This window comes from Carcharhinus amblyrhynchos, chromosome 11 (genome assembly GCF_965287045.1).
Source record: "Carcharhinus amblyrhynchos chromosome 11, sCarAmb.v2.hapA, whole genome shotgun sequence".
NCBI lineage: Eukaryota > Metazoa > Chordata > Chondrichthyes > Carcharhiniformes > Carcharhinidae > Carcharhinus > Carcharhinus amblyrhynchos.
In genome coordinates this window covers 54,513,476-54,541,084 of record NC_137334.1, presented here as the reverse complement: position 1 = coordinate 54,541,084, position 27,609 = coordinate 54,513,476, and the positions used below count along the sequence as shown (strand labels likewise).

Here is a 27,609-nt window from a genome sequence, read left to right as displayed (position 1 = left end):
CTTTAAGGGTCTTAGGCACTTGTACTGATCAGCTGGGTTGAATGATCATTTGTACTGTAGATATTGTGTAATGGAAATTTTATGCACATATCCTATAATTAAAATTTGCAAGATACTAACTGAATACATTTGGTAATTAAAGCAAATCCATCCTTACATTTACATTTTTCCCCCCTTAGTGATAAAATCTGTAAGATGGAATTATTCAATGTTTTCAATTAACAATATCCTGCAAGTAAAAACAACAAAGCAGATTTCACGACTCCTGACAAACTAGCCATTTTATAAGCTCCATCCTCCACCCAGAATTCACTGTTCTTTTCTTGTGCCCTCCCAGGAAAACTGGGAAGGCAAGAGAATATTACGAGGCAAAAATATCTGAAAGGGCAATATTAAAATGATGGCATCTTTCCTTCAACGTGTATTTAACGTAGAGCATTTGAGAGTGGTTGTTATCAAAATAAAAATATTGCTTGGAAGTTCACATCAAAGTTATTATTAGTTTTAAGAGTTTGCTGACAGTCATGTGGATGCAGCACTGAGTGAAAAGAACTGAATAAATTCCTCTTTCCAATTTTAAGAGAATAAGTGCATGCATCAGAACTTTAGCTTTCTCAATAATAGAGCAAAAAAAGTACGATCGACTTCCAACCGGAAATGACAAATGACTGCTTCAAAGCACCCTTTGCCCCACATCACCTAAACTCCCATCACCAATCAGGTCTAAGATATCACACAAAAGAGTTGAAGCCTAGATTGTTTAAGTAAGTTACACAATGAATGCACGTTACAAATACAGAATTATAAATTAAATTTTGAATTGGAAATTAGTTACCTATATTTATTTACAGACAAGAGGAAGTACAAATAAAATGGTAACTACAAATCACGCAGTTCTAATACCTGCTGGTCTCCAGTGGAAGGATTTTTCAGTTGAGCTGCAGGCAGAAAAAAGGAAAATGTTATTTCATCCATTCCCAATATTTGTAACACAACAGGTAAACTTGCATTCTCGTGCACTAGACATGCCTATTTTTCATGACACTAAAAACATTTGCAGAAAGTTTTCTATTAAGGCTTACTGGAAGCCTGCTTTTGGAGTACTCCAAGTTCTTACATTTTGGCATTATTAGACACCCGATAAAAAAATACTTGACCAATGGACAAATTACAAATAATCGAGAATAATTCTAACTCTAAGCTAGACAATGGACAGTTCCATTATGACAATTGCTTACACTTAAATAGCATTATTGATATAGTAAAATGATTCAGAGTGGTGGGCAAGGCAAGAATGGAATAACTTGAGGACTTTAAGAGGAAAGGAAGAGAGCTGAGGAAGATGAGGTGTAGTTGTCACTTGGTGAATGATGAGCCAATGAGAGAATTGTGTGGTTGGAACTGGGCAAGAAGGGTGCAGGTAGTGGGTACCTGAGCAGATGAGCTGAATAAATGGGCTACAAGGACAGAGATGGATTTCAGGGTAAAACTGCAAATAACAAAACTTGCAAGAAGGTCAGCTGTAGGCTTTAAATGGGCATGGACAGGTTAGTAGAATGGGCAGGCACATGATGACGAGTATGCAATACACACTGGTGGGAACAATTGTAAAAGGTGAAACCTTAAATACAATTTCAAAAGCAAGAAAGCTTGGAGTGGTAGTATAATTCAGAACAGGTTAACAAAAATCAATTGAAGCATATGGGATCCTGGGTTTTAGAAATACAGGCAGAGTTCAAAAGCCAGGCAATTATGCTAAACTCTCATATATAAAAGAAACTAGTTCAGCTCCAGATGAAGTACTGTGCCCAATTCTGGGCACCACACTTATGCACAACAAGACTTGAGGGGAACAGAGATTTACCATAAGGTTTCCAGCAACATGCAGTTACAATTATGTTGAGAGACTGAAGAAGCTGGGGTTATTTTCCTTACAGCAAAAAGGGATAAGAAAAGATTTGATGAAGGTATTTAAATCATGAAAGGTTTGGAGTAAAAATATGAGACAACCTTGGATGACAGGTAGATGTGTCAGCAACTGGGAAGGAGATGCGTCTAGGGCGGTGGATAGAGAGCAGCTGGTGGATGTGGTCTTTCTTGATTTTCAGAAGGCGTTTGACAAGGTACCTCACAAGAGGTTATTGCAGAAGGTCAGGGGGCATGGAGTTGGGGGTAGGGTGTTAGTGTGGATAGAGGACTGGTTGTCAAATAGGAGACAGAGAGTGGGGGTCAATGGGTGCTATTCGGATTGGCGGATGGTGACTAGTGGAGTGCCCCAGGGGTCGGTGCTGGGGCCTCAGCTATTTACCATTTATATAAATGATCTGGAGGAGGGAACCGAGTGTAGGGTGTTGAAATTTGCTGATGACACCAAAATGGGTGGAAAAGCAAATTGTGCGGAGGGTGGTGAGAGTCTACAGAAGGATCTAGATAGGCTGGGTGAATGGGCCAGGAAATGGCAAATGGAATTTAATGTTGGCAAGTGCGAGGTGGTACACTTTGGTAGGAATAATGGTAGGAAGGATTATTACTTACGTGGCGAAAAACTGCAGCAGGCGACGGTGCAGAGGGACCTCGGGGTCCTTGTGCATGAGTCGCAAAAACCCAGCTTGCAGGTGCAGCAGGTGGTCAGGAAGGCAAATGGGATGCTGGCCTTCATCGCGAGGGGGATTGAATATAAAAGTAGGGAGGTCTTGCTGCGGCTGTATAGGGCATTGGTGAGGCCGCAGCTGGCGTACTGTGTGCAGTTTTGGGTGCCGTACTTACGCAAGGATGTTTTGGCCTTGGAGGGGGTGCAGAGGAGGTTTACTAGGCTGATGCCGGAGTTGAGGGGGTTGAGCTATGAGGAGAGGCTGAATAAATTAGGCTTGTACTCGTTAGAGTTTAGAAGAATGAGGGGAGATCTCATTGAGACGTATAAGATGATGAATGGGATGGATAGGATAGAGGTGGAGAGACTCTTCCCGCTCAGAAAGGATAGTAGGACTAGGGGGCACAGTCTCAAGATAAGGGGGGGGCGGTTTGGAATGGAGTTGAGGAGGAACTTCTTCACTCAAAGGGTGGTGAATCTCTGGAATTCTCTGCCCGTTGAAGTGGTGGAGGCTACCTCGCTAAATATTTTTAAGACGCGGGTTGATGGGTTTTTGATAAGAGAGGGGATTAAGGGTTATGGGGAGAGGGCGGGAATGTGGAACTGAGCCACGACAGATCAGCCATGATCTTATTGAATGGCGGGGCAGGATCGAAGGGCTAGTTGGCCTACTCCTGCTCCTATTTCTTATGTTCTTATGTTATGTTCTTATGATCTGGAGGCAGCAGCAAAGGAAGTCAGAAGGTGGTTGGGGGACCTTGGCCAGTTCAGCCATGACTCTTGGGAAGAGCAGAGGCCTGTGGAGGCACGAGAGGGGAGAGAGATCAGCTGACCAGAGTGGGTGGGGTGGGGAAAATGGGCGTGGATGGATGCTCCCATAAAGGTAGCAAAAAAAGGCTTGAAAAATAGTTGTTGAACAACAAAAATACGTTTGTACCCATTGCAGAATACAATTTTTTGTGTGGTTTAATTCTTCAATTTAATAAGAATGTTTCCCAGGGGTTTCATCAGTACTCTTTGGGAGGTCAAAAGGTTTCTGCAGCTGGGAAAGTTTGGGAAACCCTGCATTAAGAAATCAGTTTTCGTAATAAACATTGCACAAAAAGGGAACGAAGGATAAGAAGAAGCTGGCCAAAGGTAAGAAAAGATTGGGTGTATGGTGGCAGTCAAAACCCTACATTCAGTGATCAGTGAAGTGGTTTAGAATAAAACATACAACATTATCCTATCTTGCCATCTACCATGGCTGTGATAAAGCTCATTGAGGGGAGTATGGTAGGATGAGAGAAGAATTAGCGAATGTGGACTGGGGGAATGTGTTGGAAGGTAGGTCTGCTGAGGAGCAGTGGAGGATCTTTAAGGAGATCTTTCTTGGTGCTCAGCAGAAATTTATTCCGATGGTTAAAAAGGACAGTAGGAAGAGAGGTAATAAGCCGTGGATAACGAAGGAGGTGAAGGAAAGTGTTAAATTAAAAGCGGAGGAATTTAGAGTAGCTAAGAGCAGTGGGCGAGAAGAGGATTGGGAAAGGTTTAAATGTCAACAAAGATTGACAAAGAAGTTGATAAAGGAGGGTAGGAGAAGCTATGAGGCTGGGCTAGCACTTAATATAAAAAAGGATAGCAAGAGTTTTTATAAATATATAAAAAGGAAGAGGCTGGCTAGGGTGAACGTTGGTCCTTTAGAGGATGAGAAAGGGGAGCTAGTGGTAGGGGATGGGGATATGGCGAAGGTCTTGAATAACTTTTTTGTTTCTGTCTTCACGGAGGAGGACGTGAATAATTTGCCGGGTGTTAGCGATGGAAAGGTGGTAGGAATGGAGGGTCTTAATGACATTACTGTTACTAGAGAGGTGGTGCTCGACAGACTGGAGGGGTTGATTGTGGACAAGTCCCCAGGACCGGATGGAATGCATCCGAGGGTTCTGAAAGAAATGGCGGAGGTGATAGTGGATGCCTTGGTGGTTATTTTCCAGACGTCGCTGGATTCTGGGGAAGTGCCGGAAGATTGGAAAACGGCTAATGTTACGCCGTTGTTTAAGAAGGGTGCCAGGCAAAAGGCGGGGAATTATAGGCCGGTTAGTTTAACGTCTGTGGTAGGTAAAATGTTAGAATCTGTCATTAAGCAGGAAATTGCGAGGCATCTTGAAGGGAATTGCTTGATAGGGCGGACGCAACACGGTTTCATTAAAGGGAAGTCGTGTCTGACAAATTTACTGGAGTTCTATGAGGATGTGTCTAGGGCGGTGGATAGAGGAGAGCCGGTGGATGTGGTCTTTCTGGATTTTCAGAAGGCGTTTGACAAGGTACCTCACAAGAGGTTATTGCAGAAGGTCAGGGGACATGGAGTTGGGGGTAGGGTGTTAGCGTGGATAGAGGATTGGTTGTCAAATAGGAGGCAGAGAGTGGGGGTCAATGGGTGCTATTCGGATTGGCGGATGGTGACTAGTGGGGTGCCCCAGGGGTCAGTGCTGGGGCCTCAGCTATTTACCATTTATATAGATGATCTGGAGGAGGGAACCGAGTGCAGGGTGTCGAAATTTGCTGATGACACCAAGATTGGGGGAACGGCAAATTGTGCGGAGGGTGTGGAGAGTCTGCAGAAGGATCTAGATAGGCTGGGCGAATGGGCCAGGAAATGGCAAATGGAATTTAATGTTGGCAAGTGTGAGGTGGTCCACTTTGGTAGGAAGAATGGTAGGAAGGACTATTACTTACGTGGCGAAAAACTGCAGCAGGCGACGGTGCAGAGGGACCTCGGGGTCCTTGTGCATGAGTCGCAAAAACCCAGCTTGCAGGTGCAGCAGGTGGTCAGGAAGGCGAATGGGATGCTGGCCTTCATAGCGAGGGGGATTGAATATAAAAGTAGGGAGGTCTTGCTGCAGCTGTATAGGGCATTGGTGAGGCCGCAGCTGGAGTACTGTGTGCAGTTTTGGGCGCCGCACCTGCGCAAGGATATTTTGGCCCTGGAGGGAGTGCAGAGGAGGTTTACTAGGCTGATACCGGAGTTGAGGGGATTGAGCTATGAGGAGAGGCTGAATAAACTAGGCTTGTACTCGTTAGAGTTTAGAAGAATGAGGGGAGATCTCATTGAGACGTATAAGATGATGAATGGGATGGATAGGATAGAGGTGGAGAGACTCTTCCCGCTCAAAAAAGACAGTAGGACTAGGGGGCACAGCCTCAAGATAAAGGGGAGGCGGTTTAGAACGGAGTTGAGGAGGAACTTCTTCACTCAAAGGGTGGTGAATCTCTGGAATTCTCTGCCCGTTGAAGTGGTGGAGGCTGCCTCGCTAAATATTTTTAAGAAGCGGGTTGATGGGTTTTTGATAAGAGAAGGGATTGAGGGTTATGGGGAGAGGGCGGGAAAGTGGAACTGAGCCACGACAGATCAGCCATGATCTTATTGAATGGCGGGGCAGGCTCGAAGGGCTAGATGGCCTACTCCTGCTCCTATTTCTTATGTTCTTATGTTCAAACAGTTTGAAAGTTTCAGGAAACTCTCAGTTAACTGCTTCAAGTGGACATTAAGAGCTGTTTCCATTGAGGTTTTCCTTTTCTTCTACTATTTGAGACTATTTATGAATGCACCAAATAGGAAAGCTGATTTGAAGAGTGCCAATGCTCATCAGCTTGGTAACATGAAGTTTCCGAAGCAAATTTCATAGATATGAAAAATAGCTATTGCACTATTACAACTGTCTAGACATCTGCACAAGTAGGATTCAACAACTCCAATCAAATTTATACAAATAGTGCACATTTGTCAATTAGCAGCCCTTACCAGTTTTAAAACATGTTTAGATTCTAGAAAACTATTCAGGGCAGCAAATTTAATTTCTTCTCCAAATTTGTACTCAAGAGCCAATGGTGTATTTAAAGGTGACTAAAAAACTGCTTGGAACCAGATCAAGGTCACAAACTGAAGCATATATGGCCACAGTCAACGTCAGTCCTCTGTAATGCAGTGATGGGTATGTGACCATGCTCAACATCGATTAAGAAGTGCAATCTCTGACACAAGGTGTAGTCCGTACATTAAACAGCCAGAAAAGAGTGAATTACAACAATATGGACTTCAGAATGCAAAAAGAGGGTCCTGCAGTGTGCTAGGAAAGGATGAACAGGCTAAAGAGAAAAAAAGTAATGGAATATTGTAAATGGGGAGAAAATGACAGATGAAATGGAATATGAAACACAAGGAAAAACAAAAAAAAATCACTGACACAATCAATGGAGTAACAGTTAACGCTAAAACCACAAAAAGTTTTGGATTCAACATATTCAACTATTGTATAGCAGAATTCAGAAGTTCAAAAAAGTGCTGAGTAGAATACCAAAACAACAGAATTAAAGTCAGGAGTTCATCAAGCTATACAGTACTTGTCATTATGCACAGTACCATGTCTAATTCTGAGCAGCAGGATGCAAAGCAGATATTCTAATGCTGGAGGCTATGCAGAGAAGAACATTCTGCAATGTCAGGTGTCTCAGTAATGAGACAAGCCTACAGAAAGTAGGACTTTTTGAAAAAAAAATTCCAAAAGGTGATCTTAAGGGATGTTAAAATCTAGTAAACAACATGGCCATCTATAAAATTTAAAAAAAAAAGTACGGGTTAAAACCAATAACAGGAAATCCCTTTTCCCAGAAAGAGTTTCCTGGTCAGCACGAGGCAGAAAGTGAAGTGCTTCTAAAAAAAACAACGCTACATACCTTATAACTGTTCTGAATGAACAAACGTATGTGGATCTAAAGGCTTTGTGATCTTGTGATCAGTTGAAAAATCACAAATTATAGGCAATGATATGTCAGCTGACTATGAGCAGTGTGTAGTTTACTGAAGGGAAATTGGCAAGTGTAAACATCTGCCGAAATCCTATGCCCTCATTCGTGGCTCAGATTCTCTGGTGCCATTGGAACACCAAATTCTCTGTTCTTACTTGCAGCAGGATGAGATCTGAGAATCCCACCCTCTATGCCAAAGTCAGACAGGTTATTTGTGTCAATAAAGTATACAAATAGAGTTTCACTTTCATTTTGGTCTTAATAGTCATTAGCGTACAGGTTCTCTTTCCAACAAAAAAAAACTGGTCATAGTTGAGTGTAAAAGACTACTACCAGTTTACTTATAAGCATGAAAATTCACAAGAAAATGACTTCTGGGAAGATTAAAAAGGTCTATTTGGCACACCAACACCCTGCTTTCCTAACCAGAGGAGCAGAGACCATGAGCCATAACTTTCAACTAGTGACGGAATGCGATGGCCCACTGGAATTAAGACTTTAAAGTGCACTTGTAAACTTTGGGGTACCTTCTAAATCTGACAGGAAATTACTGGCCCACATTTCACTAACGTTGAATATAAAGCGATTAAAACCAGAAAGAATTCTGAAGCATTCAAACCAAAACATAGTAAACAACAAATAAAATTTTAACATAGCAAGTTTTTTTGAAATATTAAAAGCATCTGCCTAAAAATGTTGTCCCAAGTATAACAACTACAATGTGCAAATCAGTGTATCAACTTTGCTTAATTAAAATCTAGCTCCAAGGCTGGTACTTCAATATCTAACGGTTGCATTAAGAAGATTGTATTTGAAACAGACAGTTTTAGATCAAAATTAAAAATAAATTTCACTTGGGTTCCAACTCCTATTTTGTAACACATTTCAAAAAGGTACAGCTCCTTTTAATATTGAAACCACAATAATAAAATTTGACATCTTTTAGAAATTATGAACCAAAAGATTATGGGAAGAGTATCTAGAAACGATAAATAATGCACAGTCAGCATACATTGTAGAAGGTCACATCTTACATGAGCAATCTTATTGAATACTTTGAAGGAGGCAACAAGAGAGTTGATAATGGTAATGCAGTGGATGCAAGTTTAAGTGTCCCATAGTGGACTGATGAATGATGTCAGAATGTGGAGTCAGGGGAGAAGTGATCAAATGGATTGCTAGCTCGTTTCATTACAAAGCCAAGCGTGTGATTAGAGTCATTTATTCAGAGAATGACAGAAAATGGAAAGTGTCCCACAAGGATCAATGCTGGGACCAACGTACATCAACAATTTGGATTTTGCACAATTTCCAAATTTGCAGATGATACCAAAGGAAGGGGTGAGAAAGACTTCACCAAATTACACAAAGGCATTAATAGATTTGCAAAATGGATACAGGAGGAAGGGCTGGGTAAGATACTCCGTCAGAGGGTCAGTAAAGATACTGAGGGCTGAATTGCCTCCTTCTGCAATGTAGGGACTCTATGATTAACAGTTCTATGGGTTAGTATAGCCATAAAGTAAACCAAGCGCTATATTCTATTTCCAAAAGGAAAGGACTGAAATGCAGCCAAGTTATGCTAACCCTGTGTCAAAGCTTTGTCAGCACCTTGTGCGCAATTCTGACTGCCCTATTACGAAAAGGATACGGAGACCAGTGCAGAGAAGATAAGGATGTATACACATCAAGAACTAACAAGTTATGCCTCTTTTCTCATGAAAAAAAGGCTGGGGGTGACCTAACAGAGGTCTCCTAATTATGAAAAAATAAATACAGAGAAGTGGGAATGAGCATAACTAGAGGCATCAATATAGGATAGTCACCAAGAAAACCATTAGGAATTAAGAAACATTACCCAGAGAGCGGCGAGAACCTGCTACCATGCAGTGATTGAAGTAGTGAATGGTATAGATGCATTTAAGGAGAAGATAGGCAAACATTTGAGTGTGAAGCAAATAAGATAAATAACAAGAGTAGATTTTGTTGATGGAAAGAAGATCAGAGGCCAGAGTGGAGCATATATTTCAAGACTAAATGGAATTTATGTTGTTTCATTTTGTATTTGGTACACAGCTCAGTTGTTTCTTTGGTCTTCAGATATTATATTACTAAGTCATTATAGAATAGTCACCTTCTGTGCTGTAACCATAAGGTCAATATGTTATGTCAACTCCCAGCAAGAGAAATGTAGCTAGTCCAACTCCATGATTTCAACGTAGTCCTGCAAATAATCTCTCAGTGCTCGGCCAATGTATTTTCAAAAGCCCAGAATTTACGTGCCTCTACCACCTTAAGGTGGTGCATTTCAGATCCTATCTAGTTTCTTACAATTATTCCTTGAAAACAAAAAGTATCAAATTTGGAACACTATAAAGACCCACCTTTGAGGCATTCTGAATGAATATGAATATCTTTTTCTTGCAAAAAGTTGATATTGCTGGTTTACGAAATTTTCTCATTCATACAACTTAGTAAACCAGATGTTAAACGAATTGTTAATTAATACCCAAAATCAGCTTGGGCCAGAATTAGCTGCATTTCTCTTCCCCACCCCCACCACTTTCTTCTAATGAAAGAGTGAAGGTAATTTGAACCAGCATGCATGGTATGTGTACAATTTTGTTCTATTCAGGAAGAAATCAGGCAAAGTAAACGTTTAAAACAAAAGAAACTAATTGAACCTATGTCAGAGAAAGGACAGGATTAGAGTAAGAAATGGCCATTTTAGCATTTGTAACAACTACAATTTTTGTAAAATGTTATATTCAATAGTGGGAGTTTTACAGTAAAAATATATAACTTTTAATATTATATACATATTTTACAGATTCAAATTTTAGCCTGAATATATACTTTGTTAGTATAGAAGTTGAAAATTAACATCTACAGAGAAGAATGTAAACAGACAATGTAAAAAAGCATTTTGGGACTAAAACTGAAGTGGCAGTATAATTTTCAAACACAAGTAGTTTTTAAGTGAGTAACATTTTTCATTTTGCTCTGAAATTGTACTGGTTTTCATTCAAGTACTGAGATGAAAAAATAATTCTGGGCATCAAGAACTTAAATTATGGGCTCATTTGATTATGCTGGATTTGTTTATTGAAATAAATGTGGATAGCATCTATGAAAATGAATAGCTGTAATCAGTTCCTAAAAATCATGCTGTCGTGCGGCTGAGCACAATAAGCATGCTCTGTGCTTTCAGACTGACATTTAAGATGGGTGCTGCCAGCTTTAATTTAGGACCAAATTTACAAGTGGATGTAGAAGAGGCGCTCTTCATGTGGAAGATAGGCCAATGTTAGGAAGCTCTACCCAAAATGTGTCACCCAAGATATCAGTTTACCTCCCTCTCTCATTTGTAACAATTAATAGATTAGTATTAAAAAACAGACAACATATTGATAGCAATCAGAAAATCTAAGTTGTGTTAAAGTAGGAATCTCATTAGGATTTAGCAGTAGAATTGCTAATGATTCAATTACTAGTTTAACAAAAAAGTTATTAACCAAAAAAATGCAAATTCCCCACATTTGTCCCAGATTCTGGAGAAGGTGGAAGCTAGCTGAATCTATAATAGCATTCTTTCACTGATTTAGAAATTATGTAGTATTTCTCCTTTAAGTTTCTGAATTTCATCAACAGATGTAAACGTAAAGGCATAGCTTGACATCTAGCAGAACTAACTGGATCTTGGGTTGCTGCTATTGTAAACACCCTTCAGTATTTTTGCTATTCAAGAGTCAAAAATGATCACAAGCCACTCATTCAATACTTTGTCAGTGCCATCCTAATCATCAAAACAATTTAATCCTGCATAAGCAAGTCTTGTGTATAATACTGTACCAGGATACCAGAGATGGCTAGGCTAGCAGGTTTCTGAGTTGACATGGTTACAAGAACTACTGCTGTCTTTTCTCACAATGCTCCTATTGTCAATCATATTCCATCCTCAAAGCACCACTAGTTCCAAAAAGTGTTAGTTTTAACTATCCATTCATTCTTATAGTCCTATTATACATCATATTTATTGTTTTGCACTTCAAGTTTTGAAAAAAAAACGAATTTAAGTCATAGACTTTACTATTCTTTTGGATACATTATGGTTCATCCCAACTTTGTTGTTAAGATTTTCTTCATTAGAACAATATTTACTATAACAATAATTTGTCAGTTAACAATTGCTCAGAATGATTTGGTGAAAAAGAAAAGTACCCATGCAAGCAAGTTGTTTAGAACACCAGGCCCATGTGCTCCTTTTCAATAATTTGAAGTAGAAGGCAAAAATCTGCACTCACTTTTTTTTGTAGCTAGGAAACCAAAATTTAAAAGAAAGCAAATTAATTGTTCAAAACTCTTCAATTTACTGCATCAACAGTGGGTAGTGTATCATTTGATGATGAACATTTAATCCATTAGAAGAAAAACCTATTCTAACGCACCATCTTACCATTTATATCAAGTGATATTCATACAAAGTTATTTTACACAACAGGAAAAATTAACCCACAAATAGAAAATAATTTTTTAATTTTGAAAAATTTATTTTCAATGGGAAGAGTGCAGCCAAAGTTGATATGTTCAGGTAATTAGTAGCAACAGATAAAAACGCGGGCCTCTACCTGATACTGGCGACACTTGGCGATTCTGTTCCCAGCTTGCATCTTTCTAGCTGATTTGCAACAATCTGCCGTTCCAACTCAAGCTCTCTTGTAAGTCTTTCAAACTGGAGCTCCTGTAAAGAACAGAGTGCTTAACATTAGAAAGCTGTATTATATACAAGATTCAAGTCTACTCCATATCAAAATCAGTTTTATTTTACTTAAATGATTGCAATCTACTTTATTCAATACAAAAACAGTTCTCTTCCATTTTGCCACTCCCACTCATCGACATCAAAAAACAGCCTGTAGCCAAAAAAATCTTTACTCTTAGCAGATCATTCAGCAAGAATGCTATGCCCCTTTTCAATTCATGTCTCAACATCAAAGGTCTTCAGAGCCCTTTGCAAAAGATCTACAGCCACTTATTTATGCTCCTGTACACGTATATTTCAGCAATCCTTCCCACAGTTCCATCAATTACTAGTACTGCAGCATGCAGTATATGACATGGTGGTTTGAGCACAAAACTCCTTCCATTCTGTCTTTTGCTGAGGAAGATGTAATACATCATTTATCATTGCCTAATGTTTTCCTCAGCATTTTCCAGCAATTTATTTTTCTTTTCAATGCACAAATTAGCTAACATACCTGCACTCATACCACTGTGGCAAGCACTGCCTGTTATTTTTTTTTACTTCAGGCTACAGAGGATTTTCTCTCAGCTCTATTGGCCAGATTCAGCAGCATAGCTTTACATCATAATAGCACCCTTCCCCAGCAAAGCTGATCACATGTAAACTGTGCTTGGGAGAGGGGGGGGGGGGAAAGAGAGAGAGCGCGAGAAAGATGAATACACAGAAGACTCTGCTTTACTATCTGAAGACACTTAATATAGCATTCCATAATTAATATGTATAAGAAAGCAATGTACATCATTTCAGGTCTTTTCAGGAAATCTAGCCATATTTAATTAAAATTAGTGGTTGCCTAGCAGTTTAGCAATACCACCTACCGACACTCCTTACGAACGATATAGTTGTTTTCAGACATGCTGGATAAAGACATACATTGGATGCAAAATGCTTTTAAACACATCCAATTTAAAGGCAATTAAGATTAAAGTTAATAATATATAAATTTTATTTTCTTTCTACTGTAGATTTAATTCCATTTGGCTAGATCAAATTAGTTCTGGACTATTGAAGTTTTACACTCAAGTCACGCTAGCACGTAACTTACTTAAACGTGATTTATTTTTTGGATGCTTGAAGATGAGCTCAATTCTTCACAGCAAGATGACCATAACAACAGTATTCTGCAGAATGAAATTCTATGCTTGGAAAAAGATTTCACATAATCCTTTGAATGTGATAACTCTTTCCTAAACTATTCCCTCTTGATCAGTTCCATCACTATTCAGAGTCATAGCTAAAGCATAGCTTCTATTTCTCAGCTCTAGTCTAATTAATTCAAACATCTGGTAAAATTCACCCACAATTTAGGAATAAGTTTGGATATATCAAAATTAGATCAATAAAAAGGATAAAAAGTGAAAAAAGTAATAATCTTCATGTCCATTTTTTAAAAAAAAGCACCAACTCAAATTGTAGAAATATAACTTTATTTAACTTTAAAACTTTAGTTTTAAAAATTAAATTTATTTATTAGTCACAAGTAAGGCTTATGTTAACACTGCAGTGAAGTTATGTGAAATTCCCCTGGTCACCACACTCCGGCGCCTGTTTGGGTCACTGCACCTATGATGTGGGTATGCCGGCGTTGGACTGGCGTAAACACAGTAAAAAGTCTGACAACACCAGGTTTTAGTCCAACCGATTTATTTGATAATAGACTCACAAGCTTTCGAGGTTTCCCTCTTCGTCAGGTGAATGGAGAGTTCTGGCCTCAGACAGAGCACATAAAGCACAGACAGTTTAGAGATTACTGATTAGAATGCGAATCCTTACACCTAACTTGCTGTTCAAGACCTGAAGTGGCTGACAATGTGAGTGGAAGGAGCACTGATCACAGGTTACAGAGATGTGTATTGTCTCCAGACAGTACAGTAAGTGAGGTTTTGCAAACCCAGGCAAGTCACAGGGGTTACAGAGAGTGCGACATGAACCCAAGATCCCTGTTGAGACTGTCCTCATGTGTGCGGAACTTGGCTATCAGTCTCTGTTCAGCGACTCTGCGCTCCATTCACCTGACGAAGAGGGAAACCTCGAAAGCTTGTGAGTCTATTACCAAATAAATCGGTTGGACTAAAACCAGGTGTTGTCAGACTTTTTACTGTGTTCACTGCACCTAACCAGCACTTCTTTCAGACTGTGGAAGGAAATGCACACAGACATGGGGAGACTGTGCAAAGTCCACACAGACAGTAAGCCAAGCTGAGAATCGGACCCGAGCCCCTGACCCTGGGAGGCAGCAGTGCTCTAACCACTGTGCCCATCGCACTGCCCTGTCAGTATTTACACCATGTGTGTTCGACTGATGTCCATAGGTTTTTGGTACTTCAATGTTTAGATATTGTACAAGTTCAATTTTCACAGCTACTCTAAGGGCTAGGTCAATGTGAGGAAGGTACACACCTGCCGCTATGACGAGAAAGCCAATGTCTCAACAAATCAACCACATTTTTATCCAATTCAGCACTCAAATATAGCATGTAGTGCTGAACCAAACATTCTGAATCTATAGTAACATTTGTGCTAACAAATTATTTCTACAATTCTGCTGCCAACACAAGCTACTCAAATTGCAACTAATTTTACAGAAATGCTAACAGCGACATTTTGTTCACTTGTTTATTTTAGGCAAACAGCAGGAATCAGCTGATAAAGACAGTAACAAACAACAGCGAAGGTGTGCCCCTATTGAATAAATTCAGTATTATCAAAGAGGAAATAAGCTGATATTACTTATAAATAAACCACATTGTTTAAAGGATACTCAGTTAAACAGAAAATTACATTATTCAAAATCCAAAAATTATAGATCAAGTAATTTAAACTTTTCTTCCCTTTCCAAACGCATCAAAATTAGTGATCAATATACTTATAATACAGCAGGCATGACAACTGGACTGGTCCAACAGAAATCCTGCCACATGCTGAATGGACTTATCTTTTCACAAGATTAAGTCCTTCCTGCACATTAATTTTCACAGCAATGATCACACAACTTTAGAATAATAACAAGGAATTTGTCTTAAATAAGTTTAATTTGAATTTGTGAAGTAGCAGTAATCACAGAATTGTTACACAGTGCTGGAGGCAGCCATTTGGCCCATTACAATCTGCACCAGCTCCCCAATTAAGCATCATGATTTAGTAACCCTGCACATTTCTTTTCAAAGTAATTATCTAATGCCTCAATTAAATCAGGCTCCATTACACTTCCAGACGGAGCATTCCAGATCCAAACCACTCACTGTGTTGTTTCTCATGTCACATTTGCTTCTTTTGCAAATCACTTTAAATCTCTGTCCTTTTGTTCTTGATCCTTTTATAGTCGAGAACAGTTCCTTCCTATCTACTGTCAAATCCTCATGATTTTGAGCATTTCTCAATCTCCTTTTAGCCTTCTTCTTGCCAAGGAGAACAGTCCCAACCTTTCCAATCTATTCTTATAATTTATTTGTCAGTCACAAGTAGGGTTACATTAACACTACAATGAAGTTATTGTGAAAATTCCCTAGTCGCCACACTCCTGTTTGGGTACACCAAGAGACAATTTAGCATGGCCAATTCACCTAACCTACACATCTTTGACTGTGGGAGGAAATTAAAGCACATGGAGGAAACCCACAGACATGGGGAGAATGTGCAAACTCCACACAGACAGTGACCCAAGTCAGGAATCAAACCTGGGTCCCTGGCGCTATGAGGCAGCAGTGCTAACCACTGTGCTACTGTGCCAACCCTAACTGAAGTTTCCCATCAATGGAACCATTCTTATAAACCTCTTCTGCACACTGTCCAATGCATTCATATCCTTCCTATAGGGTGGCACCCAGAACAGTACACAATACTTCAGCATAACATCCACACTCTTGAACTCTTACGTCCCCAATAATAAAGCCCAGATATTGTATGCTTTTGGTTTTCCTCCTGGTGCTGCAGTTTCCTGATGTGGGTATGCCGGCGTTGGACTGGCGTAAACAGACTTTTTGCTGCAGTTTCCTCCCATAGTCCAAAGATGCACGGGTTAGGTGGATTGGCCATGCTAAGTTGCCCCTTAATGACAGGAGATTGGTAAGGTAATACGTGGGGTTTTGGGGATAGGGCCTGGGTGGGACTGTTGTTGATGCAGGCTCGCTGGGCCAAATGGCCTCCTCCTACACTGTAGGCATTTTATGATTAACTGCTCTCTCCACCTGACCTGCCTGCACATATACTCAGGTTCCTCTGATCGTACATCTTCAAGAATTGTACTCATTTTACATTGCTTCTCCAGGTTCTTCTTGTCAAAATACATCAAACTACACTTCTCTGCATTGAACATCACCCATCACCCACTCCACCAACTTGTCTATGTCCAAAAAAGGTTTTTCAGTTTACAACTTGCAAGTTTTATCTACAAATGTTTAGTCATTACTGCTTTATAATTCTATCATATAATGAGATGTTAAATTCAAAAAGTTGTCATTCTTTCATAGGAATACAAATTTTCATGTGACAATGATAAGAATTTTAGGCACTAACAGATTGATTAAACATTTGTGAATCATTACAAATATATGGGCAAATGGGGACTTGTTCACTGCACCATAATTATTCTGCAAGAGTTGCTGAAAAGTAACTCCTGTTTCTCACTAATGTTCTAGACTTTGTCCATTTCTGAACTTGAGCTTCCAAATTCATTCTGCAGCATGCCATCAACTGGGTTTTATATTACATGGAATACAAGTCCAATATCATGTTAAAACAATTTGTTAATATACACACGGGGGACCCTTAGTTAACGTAAAAACTTCTCCAGAACACGCATAAATATGTTAAATGCAGGGAGCACAGCCCCAGTGGAATTTTCAAAACAACTCACATAATAGACAGGATTGGAATTCCCCAAGTCAAGGAGCATAAAACAAGGCACAGTCAGTTGCAAACGAACACTTACTACCAGTTGCAGATTTGTAACCAACATTTATTTCCTAAAGTACTGTTGGGAAATTGCACATTGAATGACAGCTAAGCACACTTTAAACAGGTATAGCACAGCTGATGCAGAGGAAATCATCCTTTACTAGTGCCCCAAACTCAATTTACCCAGCACACCATCAACAATTTTCCCATTTCCCTAAAGAAGATTGCCAATTCTGTAAACCATTATAACCTGTACAATCTTTTTAAAAATACCAAGAAATAGTAATAAACTTATTCAGATTTTATAACCCAAATCAATGTCCAATAAATGGCACGTTTGCTCGACATATTGAATACCACAAGGGGACTCATTATATCTCAGAAAAACCATAGACAATGACTAGGCTTCTGATTGACCATGCACGTTAAAATCAGATATACAGTGGATAAAGGCTTGGAAAAGGCTCACTTCTGCAGCTGGTATAGTAAGGAGCTCTTTATGTGTGATGGGCATGAACTCACAGTAGATGATTTTTAAAATATCTTTAAATTGCACTTAGATAATAGCACAAATACTCAGAAGCAATTATTCAGAATATTTACTATTTTGTGCTCATGTTAAATGCTAAGCCCATTTATATTCATGGCTCTTTCCACTTTTTGAAATTATACTTACTTTGCTAGCACTGCAAATATTGTTATATTGTGTTAGAGCTGAGCCCAGAACAATCTTACTACTCAGCATCGAGTACATCTTGTCCACTAAATCCACCACTTGCTCCCTCACATTTCCATAAACAAGCACCAAAGTTTTACTATTTCAGGTATGTTTTTTCCTTAGACATCTCTTTGCCACTCTGATCACAACTTGTTTCTGCATGCTTCTATATACCCTAGTGGTATTCTTCTCCCAGCAGGATTCTTAGATTATGTTATATTATTTTTAAACTTAAGTTCCATATTTAGTATGATTTAGCTTAAACTTGATTATAGGTTATATACTTCAACAGCATTGAGAACAATGTTGCTTTATAAAAAAATTCTAAACTTGTCCTTTAGTCAGGTGTTGGATATCTCTCCTGGATAACTTTTAAAGTTTATTTACTAGTGTCATAAGTAGGCTTACATTAACACTGTAATTAAGTTACTGTGAAAATCCCCTGGTCACCATACTCCAGCGCCTGTTCAGGTACACAGAGAGAATTTAGCACGACCAATGCACCTAATCAGCACATCTTTCAGACTGAGGGAGGAAACCAGAGCACCTGGGAGGAAACCCACACAGACACAGGAAGAACATGCAGACTCCACACAGACAGCGTTCAGAACCAGGAATTAAGTCCAGGTCTCTGGCACTGAGAAGCTGCAGTGCTAACCACTGTGCTGCCTCTTGCTTTGATTGTTCACTTATTTCATTGTATTAAATTCTTTCAAAGTTGTATACCTGGCATTAAATCTTTGGTATACCCAAATGCAGCATTTTCATTAAATATGATAATTCTACGACTACTGTTTCTCAGGGATATTATAACTTACATTTCCTGTACAGAGTCCTTAGCTAATGTCAGGTCAAAATAACATTATCTACAATGGTTCCTTGGCACACAAGGTCATTAGGTATTACATTTAAACAATGATTAATTTTCTAATTTTTCTTGTTTAAGTTGGGTTTTTCTATTAAAGTAATTTTCCTGTTACTCCATACCCATTTCACCTCTTCATTTAGAGGTGTGCCCCAAACTTTGATGTTGTTAATGGCAAATCTTGTGTTTGCAATTTTGAGAGTTCATTTGTAACTTTCGGCTACCACAGAATCAATTTTACTTACCTTCCGAGCGCTTCTGCCTTCACTTTGTTCCTTAACTCAGCACAGTCCTTAAAATTGTACTCAATTCCATTTTCTGGGTTGGATTTTGATACTCCAACTACATAGCTGCCTACTGCCAATTCCACCCAATTCCAGCATTTTATTTTTCAAGCTCTGGTCTTGGTCTACATACACCTGATTGTAGGTGTATTCTTTCTACTCTTTTCATATTGAGCAAAGTGCTAGCTTCAGGCGATTTGATTACTATTTACTAATCTTCTTAAAAATCAATACACAACGATCCACTTTCCCAAGTGAAGAATCCCCAAAGACTACATTTTCTCCGTGATGTGGAGATGCCTGCGTTGGACTGGGGTAAGCACAGTAAGAAGTCTCATGACACCAGATTAAAGTCCAACAAGTTTATCTGGCAGAAATAGCTTTCGGAGTGCTGCCCCTTCACCTGATGAAGGAGCAAGACTCTGAAAGCTTGTGCTGCCAAATAAACTTGTTGGACTTTAATCTGGTGTTGCGAGACTTCTTACAGTACATTTTCTCCAACATACAAACTGAACGTGAAGATCTCACTGCTCATGTTTTCGTGAGCGTTTTTACTTTTGGAATGTTACGACAATGGTGTGTGAATTATTTAAATCTTTTTGCCACCTTCACAATGTTCATACATTTCTTGCTACTTTTACCCACCACTATCCAACTTCATTTTGGTTCTGCTCTTTGCATTGCACCAATCTGTTCATTTTTACTGACCTTGAGCTCTGGCTGTTGGTGGTTTACTCTCAGGGACTACTATTTCACCCGATCATTTTGCTGACCAATTATGACTGTGCTGCCCCTGGCTGTTGGCTTGTTCAATTAATTCCATCTTGTGGGTGTTCTTGTATCCAACGTAAGCATTTTAAGTCTCCAACCCTTCCTAGCTGTTGCCTCATATGACCTCTCTCATCATAAAGTCCAACAGACTACAGTACCATTCATTGGCTTAGTCATTCACTGCCATATAAAGTTCTACCCTGTCTCATTTTTCTTTCCAAAACAGCTACCTTTTTGGAGATCAGTGACTCCTGGCTTCCTTCCTCCATTAATAGTCCTGCCTTAAAATCTTCTCTCCCCTATTTCTCCAACTTCATCTTAGGCATAAAAGAGGTGCATGATCTTGTCACCAATTCATTCAGTTGCTTGTTCCTCAGGAAGTCACCTACTACCACCACCCTCCCCTAAAAAAAAAGAGGACTCATGACCAGAGCTCCAGCTTTCTTCCAGGTCATTTCAAATACATCTTGTTCATTAGGCCAATCTTCTATTCCCTTAACGCCAATTCTATTAAACTCCTGAGCAGTCAACTTTTCTAGTCAGCTCTAACAAATTTAAATGTCTCTTTCTTCCAGTATCAAAGGACATTGCCTCATTCCTCAAAGTAATCCTTTTGCTAATGGAAAATATTACTATATCTCCATTTGCCTTAATCCCAAAACTTCTTGAATGTATGATCATATCTCAGATTTGTGCCCAATTCTCCTAGAATGCCTTCAATGAATTTCTTCATTTGGCTTTCTACTTTCCCACAGGACCAAAATTACCCAAAGGCATAAATATCATCTTTGGTGACTGTGCCCTTCTTTCAAAGACATCTACACCACAAGCTACACTAGTTTCTTTTTCTCTTCAGCTCTCACACGGATCCAACAGTAGCCACAGAATTTTCATCACTTGTTTCTCTTTCCACCATTTTCTTCATTGTCTCCAACATTAAGCAAGAGATTGGGATCAAACACATGCTGTCTTTTGGCAACATGATCTATGCCCAGGGATCAGCTTCCAAAACCAAAATGATCTCCAATCACCCTTATTTTTGATATCGTCTTGGGTCAGCTGCAATTTCCTCAAAGCTGGGAAGACCAAAGCCATTCTTTGGCCCTCAAACATTTTATATCACATCATCTGTTTGTGCTATAGTTTTTCTATGATTCTAACATGAAACAAAAATCTCCATCACAAAAGCTATCCACTTTCATCTCTGGAACACTGAGTGCCTGCATTTTCACTTCAGGCCATGTGCTGCTGAAACCCTCATCAACCTATTAGGCATTGCTAGGCCATTAAAGCAGCGTGTCTCAAGTCCATTCTTAAATCCCTCCAATCAAGTCTCTGCCCATGCAACAGTATTGAAACTGCTCTGATCAGTCACAAATGGTATCCCACGTGACTGTGACAAATACAAACTCACCCACTTGGTCGATCAAGCTTTTTGCTGCCTTTGACTGGATCCTCTTCCACTGCCTCTCCACTATCATTCGGGTTTATCTAAATCACAGCCAGAGAATCATTTGCAATGGCTTCTCTTCCTGCTCAGTTACCTCTAGTGCAGTCCAAAAATCTATCCTTGGCTCCCTCATATTTCGCACCCTGACAAGGTCCCTTGGTGACACCCAAAGACATAGTGCTAGCTTTCTCATGTACATGAATGACACTTAGTGCTACCTCACTACCATCTCTAGGCATGACCACTGTAGCTAAATTATCAAACTAAATTATGGTGTTGGATTAGCATAAATTTTCTCCAATACTCATTCCAAACGGTTCCTTAGTTATGGGCCTCATCCCTTCCTACTGCAAGAGGAGATTAAGCTAGTGTCACATCTGATCTAGATGTGGATTTCCAACCTCATATTCGGGCCATCATTAAAATTGCTCATCTCCACCTCTAATACGGCCTGACATCACACATCTCACTCATCTGTTGCTGAAAACATATTACTTTGTAAGCTCTACATTCAACTATTCCAATACGTATCTGGCTGGTATCTCAGATGCTGCCCTCAGTAAACTGGAGGTCATACAAAACGCTGCTGTCTGTGTCTCCACTCGCAAGAAGTCCTGTTTCCCTGTCATTGCAGTACTTGCTGACCAACAGCAGCTCCTAATCAAACATTGAGTTGGAAATTCTCATGCTCTTTTCAAATTGTTCCCGGCCTCGTCTCCATCTCTAAGTTGCCTCCAGCTTATAATTCACCCGAGATACCTGCATTCCCCCAAGTCTGGCTTCCTTTGCATTCCCAATTATAACAGTCCCAACATTAGTATAAAGCACAAAGAAAATTACAACACAGGAACAGGCCCTTCGGCCCTCCAAGTCTGCACCGACCATGCTGCCCATCTTAACTAAAACCCCTACCCTTCTGGGACCACATCCTCTATTCCCATCCTATTCATGTACTTGTCAAGACGCCCCTTAAAAGTCACTATCATACACGCTTCTACTACCTCCCGGCACCCACTACTCTTTAAAAAAAAAATCTGCCTCATACATCTCCTTTAAACCTTGCCCCTCGCACCTTAAACCTATGCCCCCTAGTAACTGACTCTTTCACCTTGGGAAAAAGCTTCTGACTATCCACTGTCCATGCCTCTTAATCTTGTAGATTTCTATCAGGTCTCCTCTCAACCTCTGTCGCTCCAGTGAGAATAAACCAAGTTTCTCCAACCTCTCCTCATAGCTAATGCCTTCCATACCAGGCAACATCCTGGTAAATCTTTTCTGTACTTTCTCCAAAGCCTCCACGTCTTTCTGGTAGTGTGGCAACCAGAATTGAACGCTATATTAAACGCAATACCTTGGCCGATGAAGGCAAGCGTGCCAAGGGCCTTCTTGGCTACCTTCTCCAACTGCATTGCCGCTTTCAGTGATCCGTGTACCTGTACACCCAGATCCCTTTGCCTATCAATATTCTTAAGGCTTCTGCCATATACTGTATATGTCCTACCTGTATTAGACCTTCCAAAATGCATTACCACACATTTGTCCAAATTAAACTCCATCTGCCATCTCTCCACCCAAGTCTCCAACCGATTCATATCCGGCTGTATCCTATGATGGTCCTCATTGCTATCCGCAAATCCACCAACCTTTTTGTGTCATCCGCAAACTTACTAATCAATCCGGTTACATTTTCCTCCAAGCAAAGGTCCCAGCACTGATCTCAGAGGAACACCACTTGTCACAGCCCTCCATTCAGAAACACACCCTTCCACTGCTACCCTCTGTCTCCTTTGACCGAGCCAGTTTTGTATCCACCTTGCCAGCTCACCTTTCATGCGACTTCACCTTCTGCAGCAGTCTGCCATGAGGGATCTTGTCAAAGGCCTTTCTGAAGTCCATGTAGACAAAATCCACTGCCCTACCCTCAATCATCTTTGTCACTTCCTCGAAAAGCTCAAGATCGTGAGGCATGACCTCCCCTTCACAAAACCATATTGCCTCTCACTAATACCCCCACTTATTCCAAGTGGGACTAAATCCCATCTTAAAGAATCCTCTCCAATAACTTCCCTACCACTGATGTAAGGCTCACCAGTCTGTAATTACCTGGATTATTCTTGCTACCCTTCTTAAACGAAGGAACATTGGCTATTCTCCAATCCTCTGGAACCCCTCCTGTAGCCAGTGAGGATACAAAGATTTCTCTCAAGGCCCCAGCAATTTTGTCCCTTGCTGCTCAGTATTCTGGGGTATATCCCATCAGGCCCTGGGGATTGCCTACCTTTCTCAAGAACCCCAATCCCCCCTCCTTTTTGACCTCAACATGACTCAAACTATTTACACACCCTTTCCCAGAATACGCTATTCTGTCCATCAAGTCTGCATCAATCCTCTGATAGAGAATTTTACCTAGGTGCTCTCCCCTGCCCTGTCTCTATAATTCCACACATTCACTATGGCTAATCCTATCTAACCTACACACCTTGGGACAATAAGGGACAAGTTAGCACGTGCAGGATTGTACATGTTTAGGCTATGGGAGGAAACCAGAGCACCAGGAAGAAACTCACACAGACTATCACCCAAGACCAAATTGAGCCTGGGTCCATGAAGCTGAGAGGCAATCATGCTAACCACCATGCTGCCCCTTGAGTTTTAAATTTTCATATGTGCGCAAAATTATTTTTACCTGCCCTCAATATAGCTAGCTTCCTGCAATCCAATCATCCTCCCACAAAAACTTCCTTCTTATTCTAGCCACTCATGCATCAACCCTGCTCCCTCAGTCATCTTATCCTCAAAACAGGTTGCTCTCAAAACCCTCTTCAAATTTCCTCTCCTCCTTTAAGGCCATCTTCACTTAAGCACGTGGTCACTTCTTACAATTGCTTCATGGTTAAGTAAGTATTTTGGTGGATAATTTCTTTGAAGTGCCTTGGGGCATTTTTCTGCATTAAAAGGTATTTAAATTCAAGTATTCAATGTTGAGTCCAACTATCAAACCTGATGCGTAGCCTGTTCCCAAAGAAACGAGAGCAGTTCTCTTCAAAACCACTAAAGAAAAAATACTGTACAAATGCAAACACAAAAATACTCTACATTTTAGCTATGGATGGTGAGCTAAGTCTCCAAACAGTTATCTATTGTTACAACTGTGTCATCATTTGTTGATTGGGAAAGGGAGGATAACAATTTCCCAACAATTGCTAGCTGCCCATTCATTACTGGTGAGTAAATTTGCCATTCTACATTGAATAAATAAAGCCTGCAGATACTCAGCAGGTAGGCTCACATATGAAGGGTTATTTTACTGAAGTATCAAAATTGCTAGCAGCCATAGAAACCTACTGCTAGCATAAAACATGCATTTCAGACAAGTCGTCAAGGAACAAATGCCCAAAAATGATGTTTTGTGCAAGTAAAAAGGAAAAGCACAATTACTGGAATTTTGAAATAGAAACAAAATGCCATCAAGCAGAGCCATATTTTAAGGATTTGGTACAATCTTGCCTCAGATGCTGACTGATATGCTGCAAATTTTTAGTTTTATCACATTATTTAATTATGTTCAAATATATAGCACCTATGAGCCAACAGCCTGCATGGCAGCTAACTGTTCTTAAAGCTTCTATTTTTCTGAATAGATATTTTCATAAGTATAAACTTGCTTCACTATACTTCTAACAAACATGAACATGGCAAAAAAACTTCACACAAGGAAGAAGCTTGAATAAGAACAATGAAAGAAAGCCAGTTCAACAAGTACATATTACAGCTCAGTCCCTGTAAAGTACAAAATAGTGACAGAGATACTGCACATTGACATACAACCATGATTTAAAAACATCCTACAGATTAATTTTGACCATTTACAAAATTAAAGATGGTACAGTACTATTAAGTTTCTCAGCTCTCCAATCTACAAAATTATCCAGAATAATGTGCAGAGCATAAAATATTAAAATGATTGAGCAGAATTCTATCTGTACCTGTTCTTTCACTGAAGCCAAAATGGTGGTTGCTGTGGTCTCAGACTCCATGGCTGGATCAGTGGGAGGTTTCCCACGTGGGCAGCAGCCACTATTCCATCAATAGGAACTTGTAAGTGGTTGACATGTTACCTAAACACACCAAAAAACAACTTTGTAATAGTCTTAGTTACCATCTTTCTCACAATCGTGCCTGGAAAAGCATGCATAGTTTTAAAACAGAAATCCACTCAACACACTCTTTTTGCTTGCTTGTCTTTTAATACAACTTCCTGGCAGCAGGAACATTAGAAAATACCTTTAAATATCCATGAGAATAATTGAGAAAGGCATTTGACCTGTCATTTTTGTACCAGTGGTGGTGCCACTTCTCTTGCACTTATCCCATATCCTCTCATTCCTTCTTTTTCCACAATATCTAACCAATGTTGTCAATAGCAACCAACGGCAAAACAGTGAACTTCTGATAACCAAAAACATGAAGGTGTTGCAAACAGTCAAGTCAGCACGCATCTGTGCCACAGCACAGAACTCTTCTTCACATCCATAACATTAACTCTTTTTCACTGCAAACGCTAACTGACTTGTGTTTCTGACGTTTGCAATTTCTGTTCTAGTAATGGGGGTGGAAATTTTTCACTAGACCCCTGCCTCAACTTTTGCCACAATGCAAATATTTCCAATTTTTCAACATCCATGAACAGCAATGATTTGATTTTTCCTTTCTCCAAATGCTCCTGAGCTAATATTTGGAGTGCAAGGCCCTTTTGCACTACAAGCGTGCAGCTAATGGAGAGAAATGCCATATCTTACCCAGCCAGCCTTCATCAGGCACACTAAATTCTACTAATTTATCCCAATGCTATTGTCGACCCATTTGTGATGCAGAATGCAGCCATGGAGAATACATTGCGAGAAAAAATTGAAAAATGTTGCAGAAGCAAAGAGAAAAAAGATTAACGATCATAAAAGGAGCTCTGTTTTTAATTATTTTTAACCTCAAAATTCAGATACTCCTTTTCTGTCCGACCTTCCCTCAGGCTGGGCAGAACTGTGAAGTGCAGCATGGTCCTGAGGCCTCGTGTTGAGGTAAGGAAGCTGTGCCCTTTTTTCAAAATTTGAATCATGGAGTGGAAAATTATAACTGCTGCCCTCAGGTTCAAAAAAGGGGAGAAATCTGGTAATAAGTTAGTCAGTCCAATATCATTAGCAGAAAAAGTACTTTACACCATTGCAGAGGAAAAAATATTTATTTCTTAGAAAGATAGGTTAATAAGAGACAGTCGGTATGAATTTAAGGCAGATTGAATTATTTGACAAAGTAGCAGAAGGTTGAATAAGGTAGCGCAGATGTTTATCTGGACTTTCAGAAAACATTTGATTAAGTAGCAGAAAACAAACAAATGGGATTAAAAGGGCAGTGAAAACTTGGGTACATAAACATTCAACTATGAATCCTATAGTCAGAATGTAGGATCAAGGTAGGAAATTAGCAAGCTGAACCTTGAAGATAATAACCTCCAGTTACTGTAGAAATAGAAAATGTGCCGGATTTCCCAGAATCAGTATTAGAATCATTGCTGAATTTGGTACGGGAACACAACTTACGTCTGCAAATAATACAAAACTGGGCAAAGCAGTAGTATAATAGACTTGGGAAAAACAAACTGAAGAAATGGACAGACGTGGCAGTACAGTCTAATGCAGGCAAGTGTGAGGAACAAAATGCAGGTGGTATCATCTAAATGATTAATACTTAACGTCCAGTGGATGCTGGAAACCTGAATTAAAAAAAATAGTGGAAATCCTCAGTAGATCTGGCAGTACCCCCCCTGTGGTGACAAAGAAAGTTAACCCTTCAGGTCCATGACCTTCCACTAGAAATTTTAAAAAAATGAATGAATTAAGTTTTGGGAAAGGGGAAAAAGGAGAATTAAAAGGGAAGGTCTGTGACAAGTTGGACAACAGGAGAAATGAAATGACCAACAGCTTTATGGTACAAGGTCAAAGGAAGTGGCAGCAGGACAAGCAAAGAAACAGGAGTGGGTACGACTGACACTTTTGGTATCATTTAAACACAAACAAAGAAATGAGGGTGGGAGAGAATACAAACCAAAAAAAAGAAACAAATTGGGACGGAGGTTATGATCTAAATCAAATCCAGAAGGCTGTAAAATGCCCAACTATATTTATATAGCATCTTTAATGTAATGAAACATCCCAAGGTGCTTCAGAGGAGCATTGCAAAACAATGGAAGACACTAAACCACATTAAGAGGCATGACCAAAACAGGTAGATTTAAGGAATAAAAACAGAAAATGCTAGAAAAACTCAACAGGTCTGACTGCATCTGTGGAGAGAGAACCAAAATTAATGTATTACGTCCACATGAAGAGTCATATGGATTTGAAATAGCTGATTGGGAAGACATGCAAGCTGAGAAATAGAGGCAAGCAGAT

At 39.7% G+C, this 27,609-nt stretch overlaps 1 protein-coding gene across 6 annotated transcripts in view; it reads right to left on the bottom strand.

Moving 5' to 3' along the window:
- Positions 1-27,609, bottom strand: part of pkp4 (plakophilin 4) — a 158,485-nt gene that overhangs the window by 99,307 nt on the left and 31,569 nt on the right. For 5 of the 6 annotated variants that reach the window (XM_080199112.1, XM_080199111.1, XM_080199113.1 and 2 more), the window contains exons 2-4: positions 25,150-25,281; positions 12,004-12,116; positions 904-938 (exon numbers count right to left, since the gene is read on the bottom strand). In XM_080199112.1, the coding sequence (XP_080055238.1) occupies positions 904-938; positions 12,004-12,116; positions 25,150-25,200 (199 nt within the window). In that variant the 5' untranslated portion in view covers positions 25,201-25,281. The remainder of the gene's footprint in view (positions 1-903; positions 939-12,003; positions 12,117-25,149; positions 25,282-27,609) is intronic. The other variant, XM_080199116.1, reaches the window with a different exon arrangement.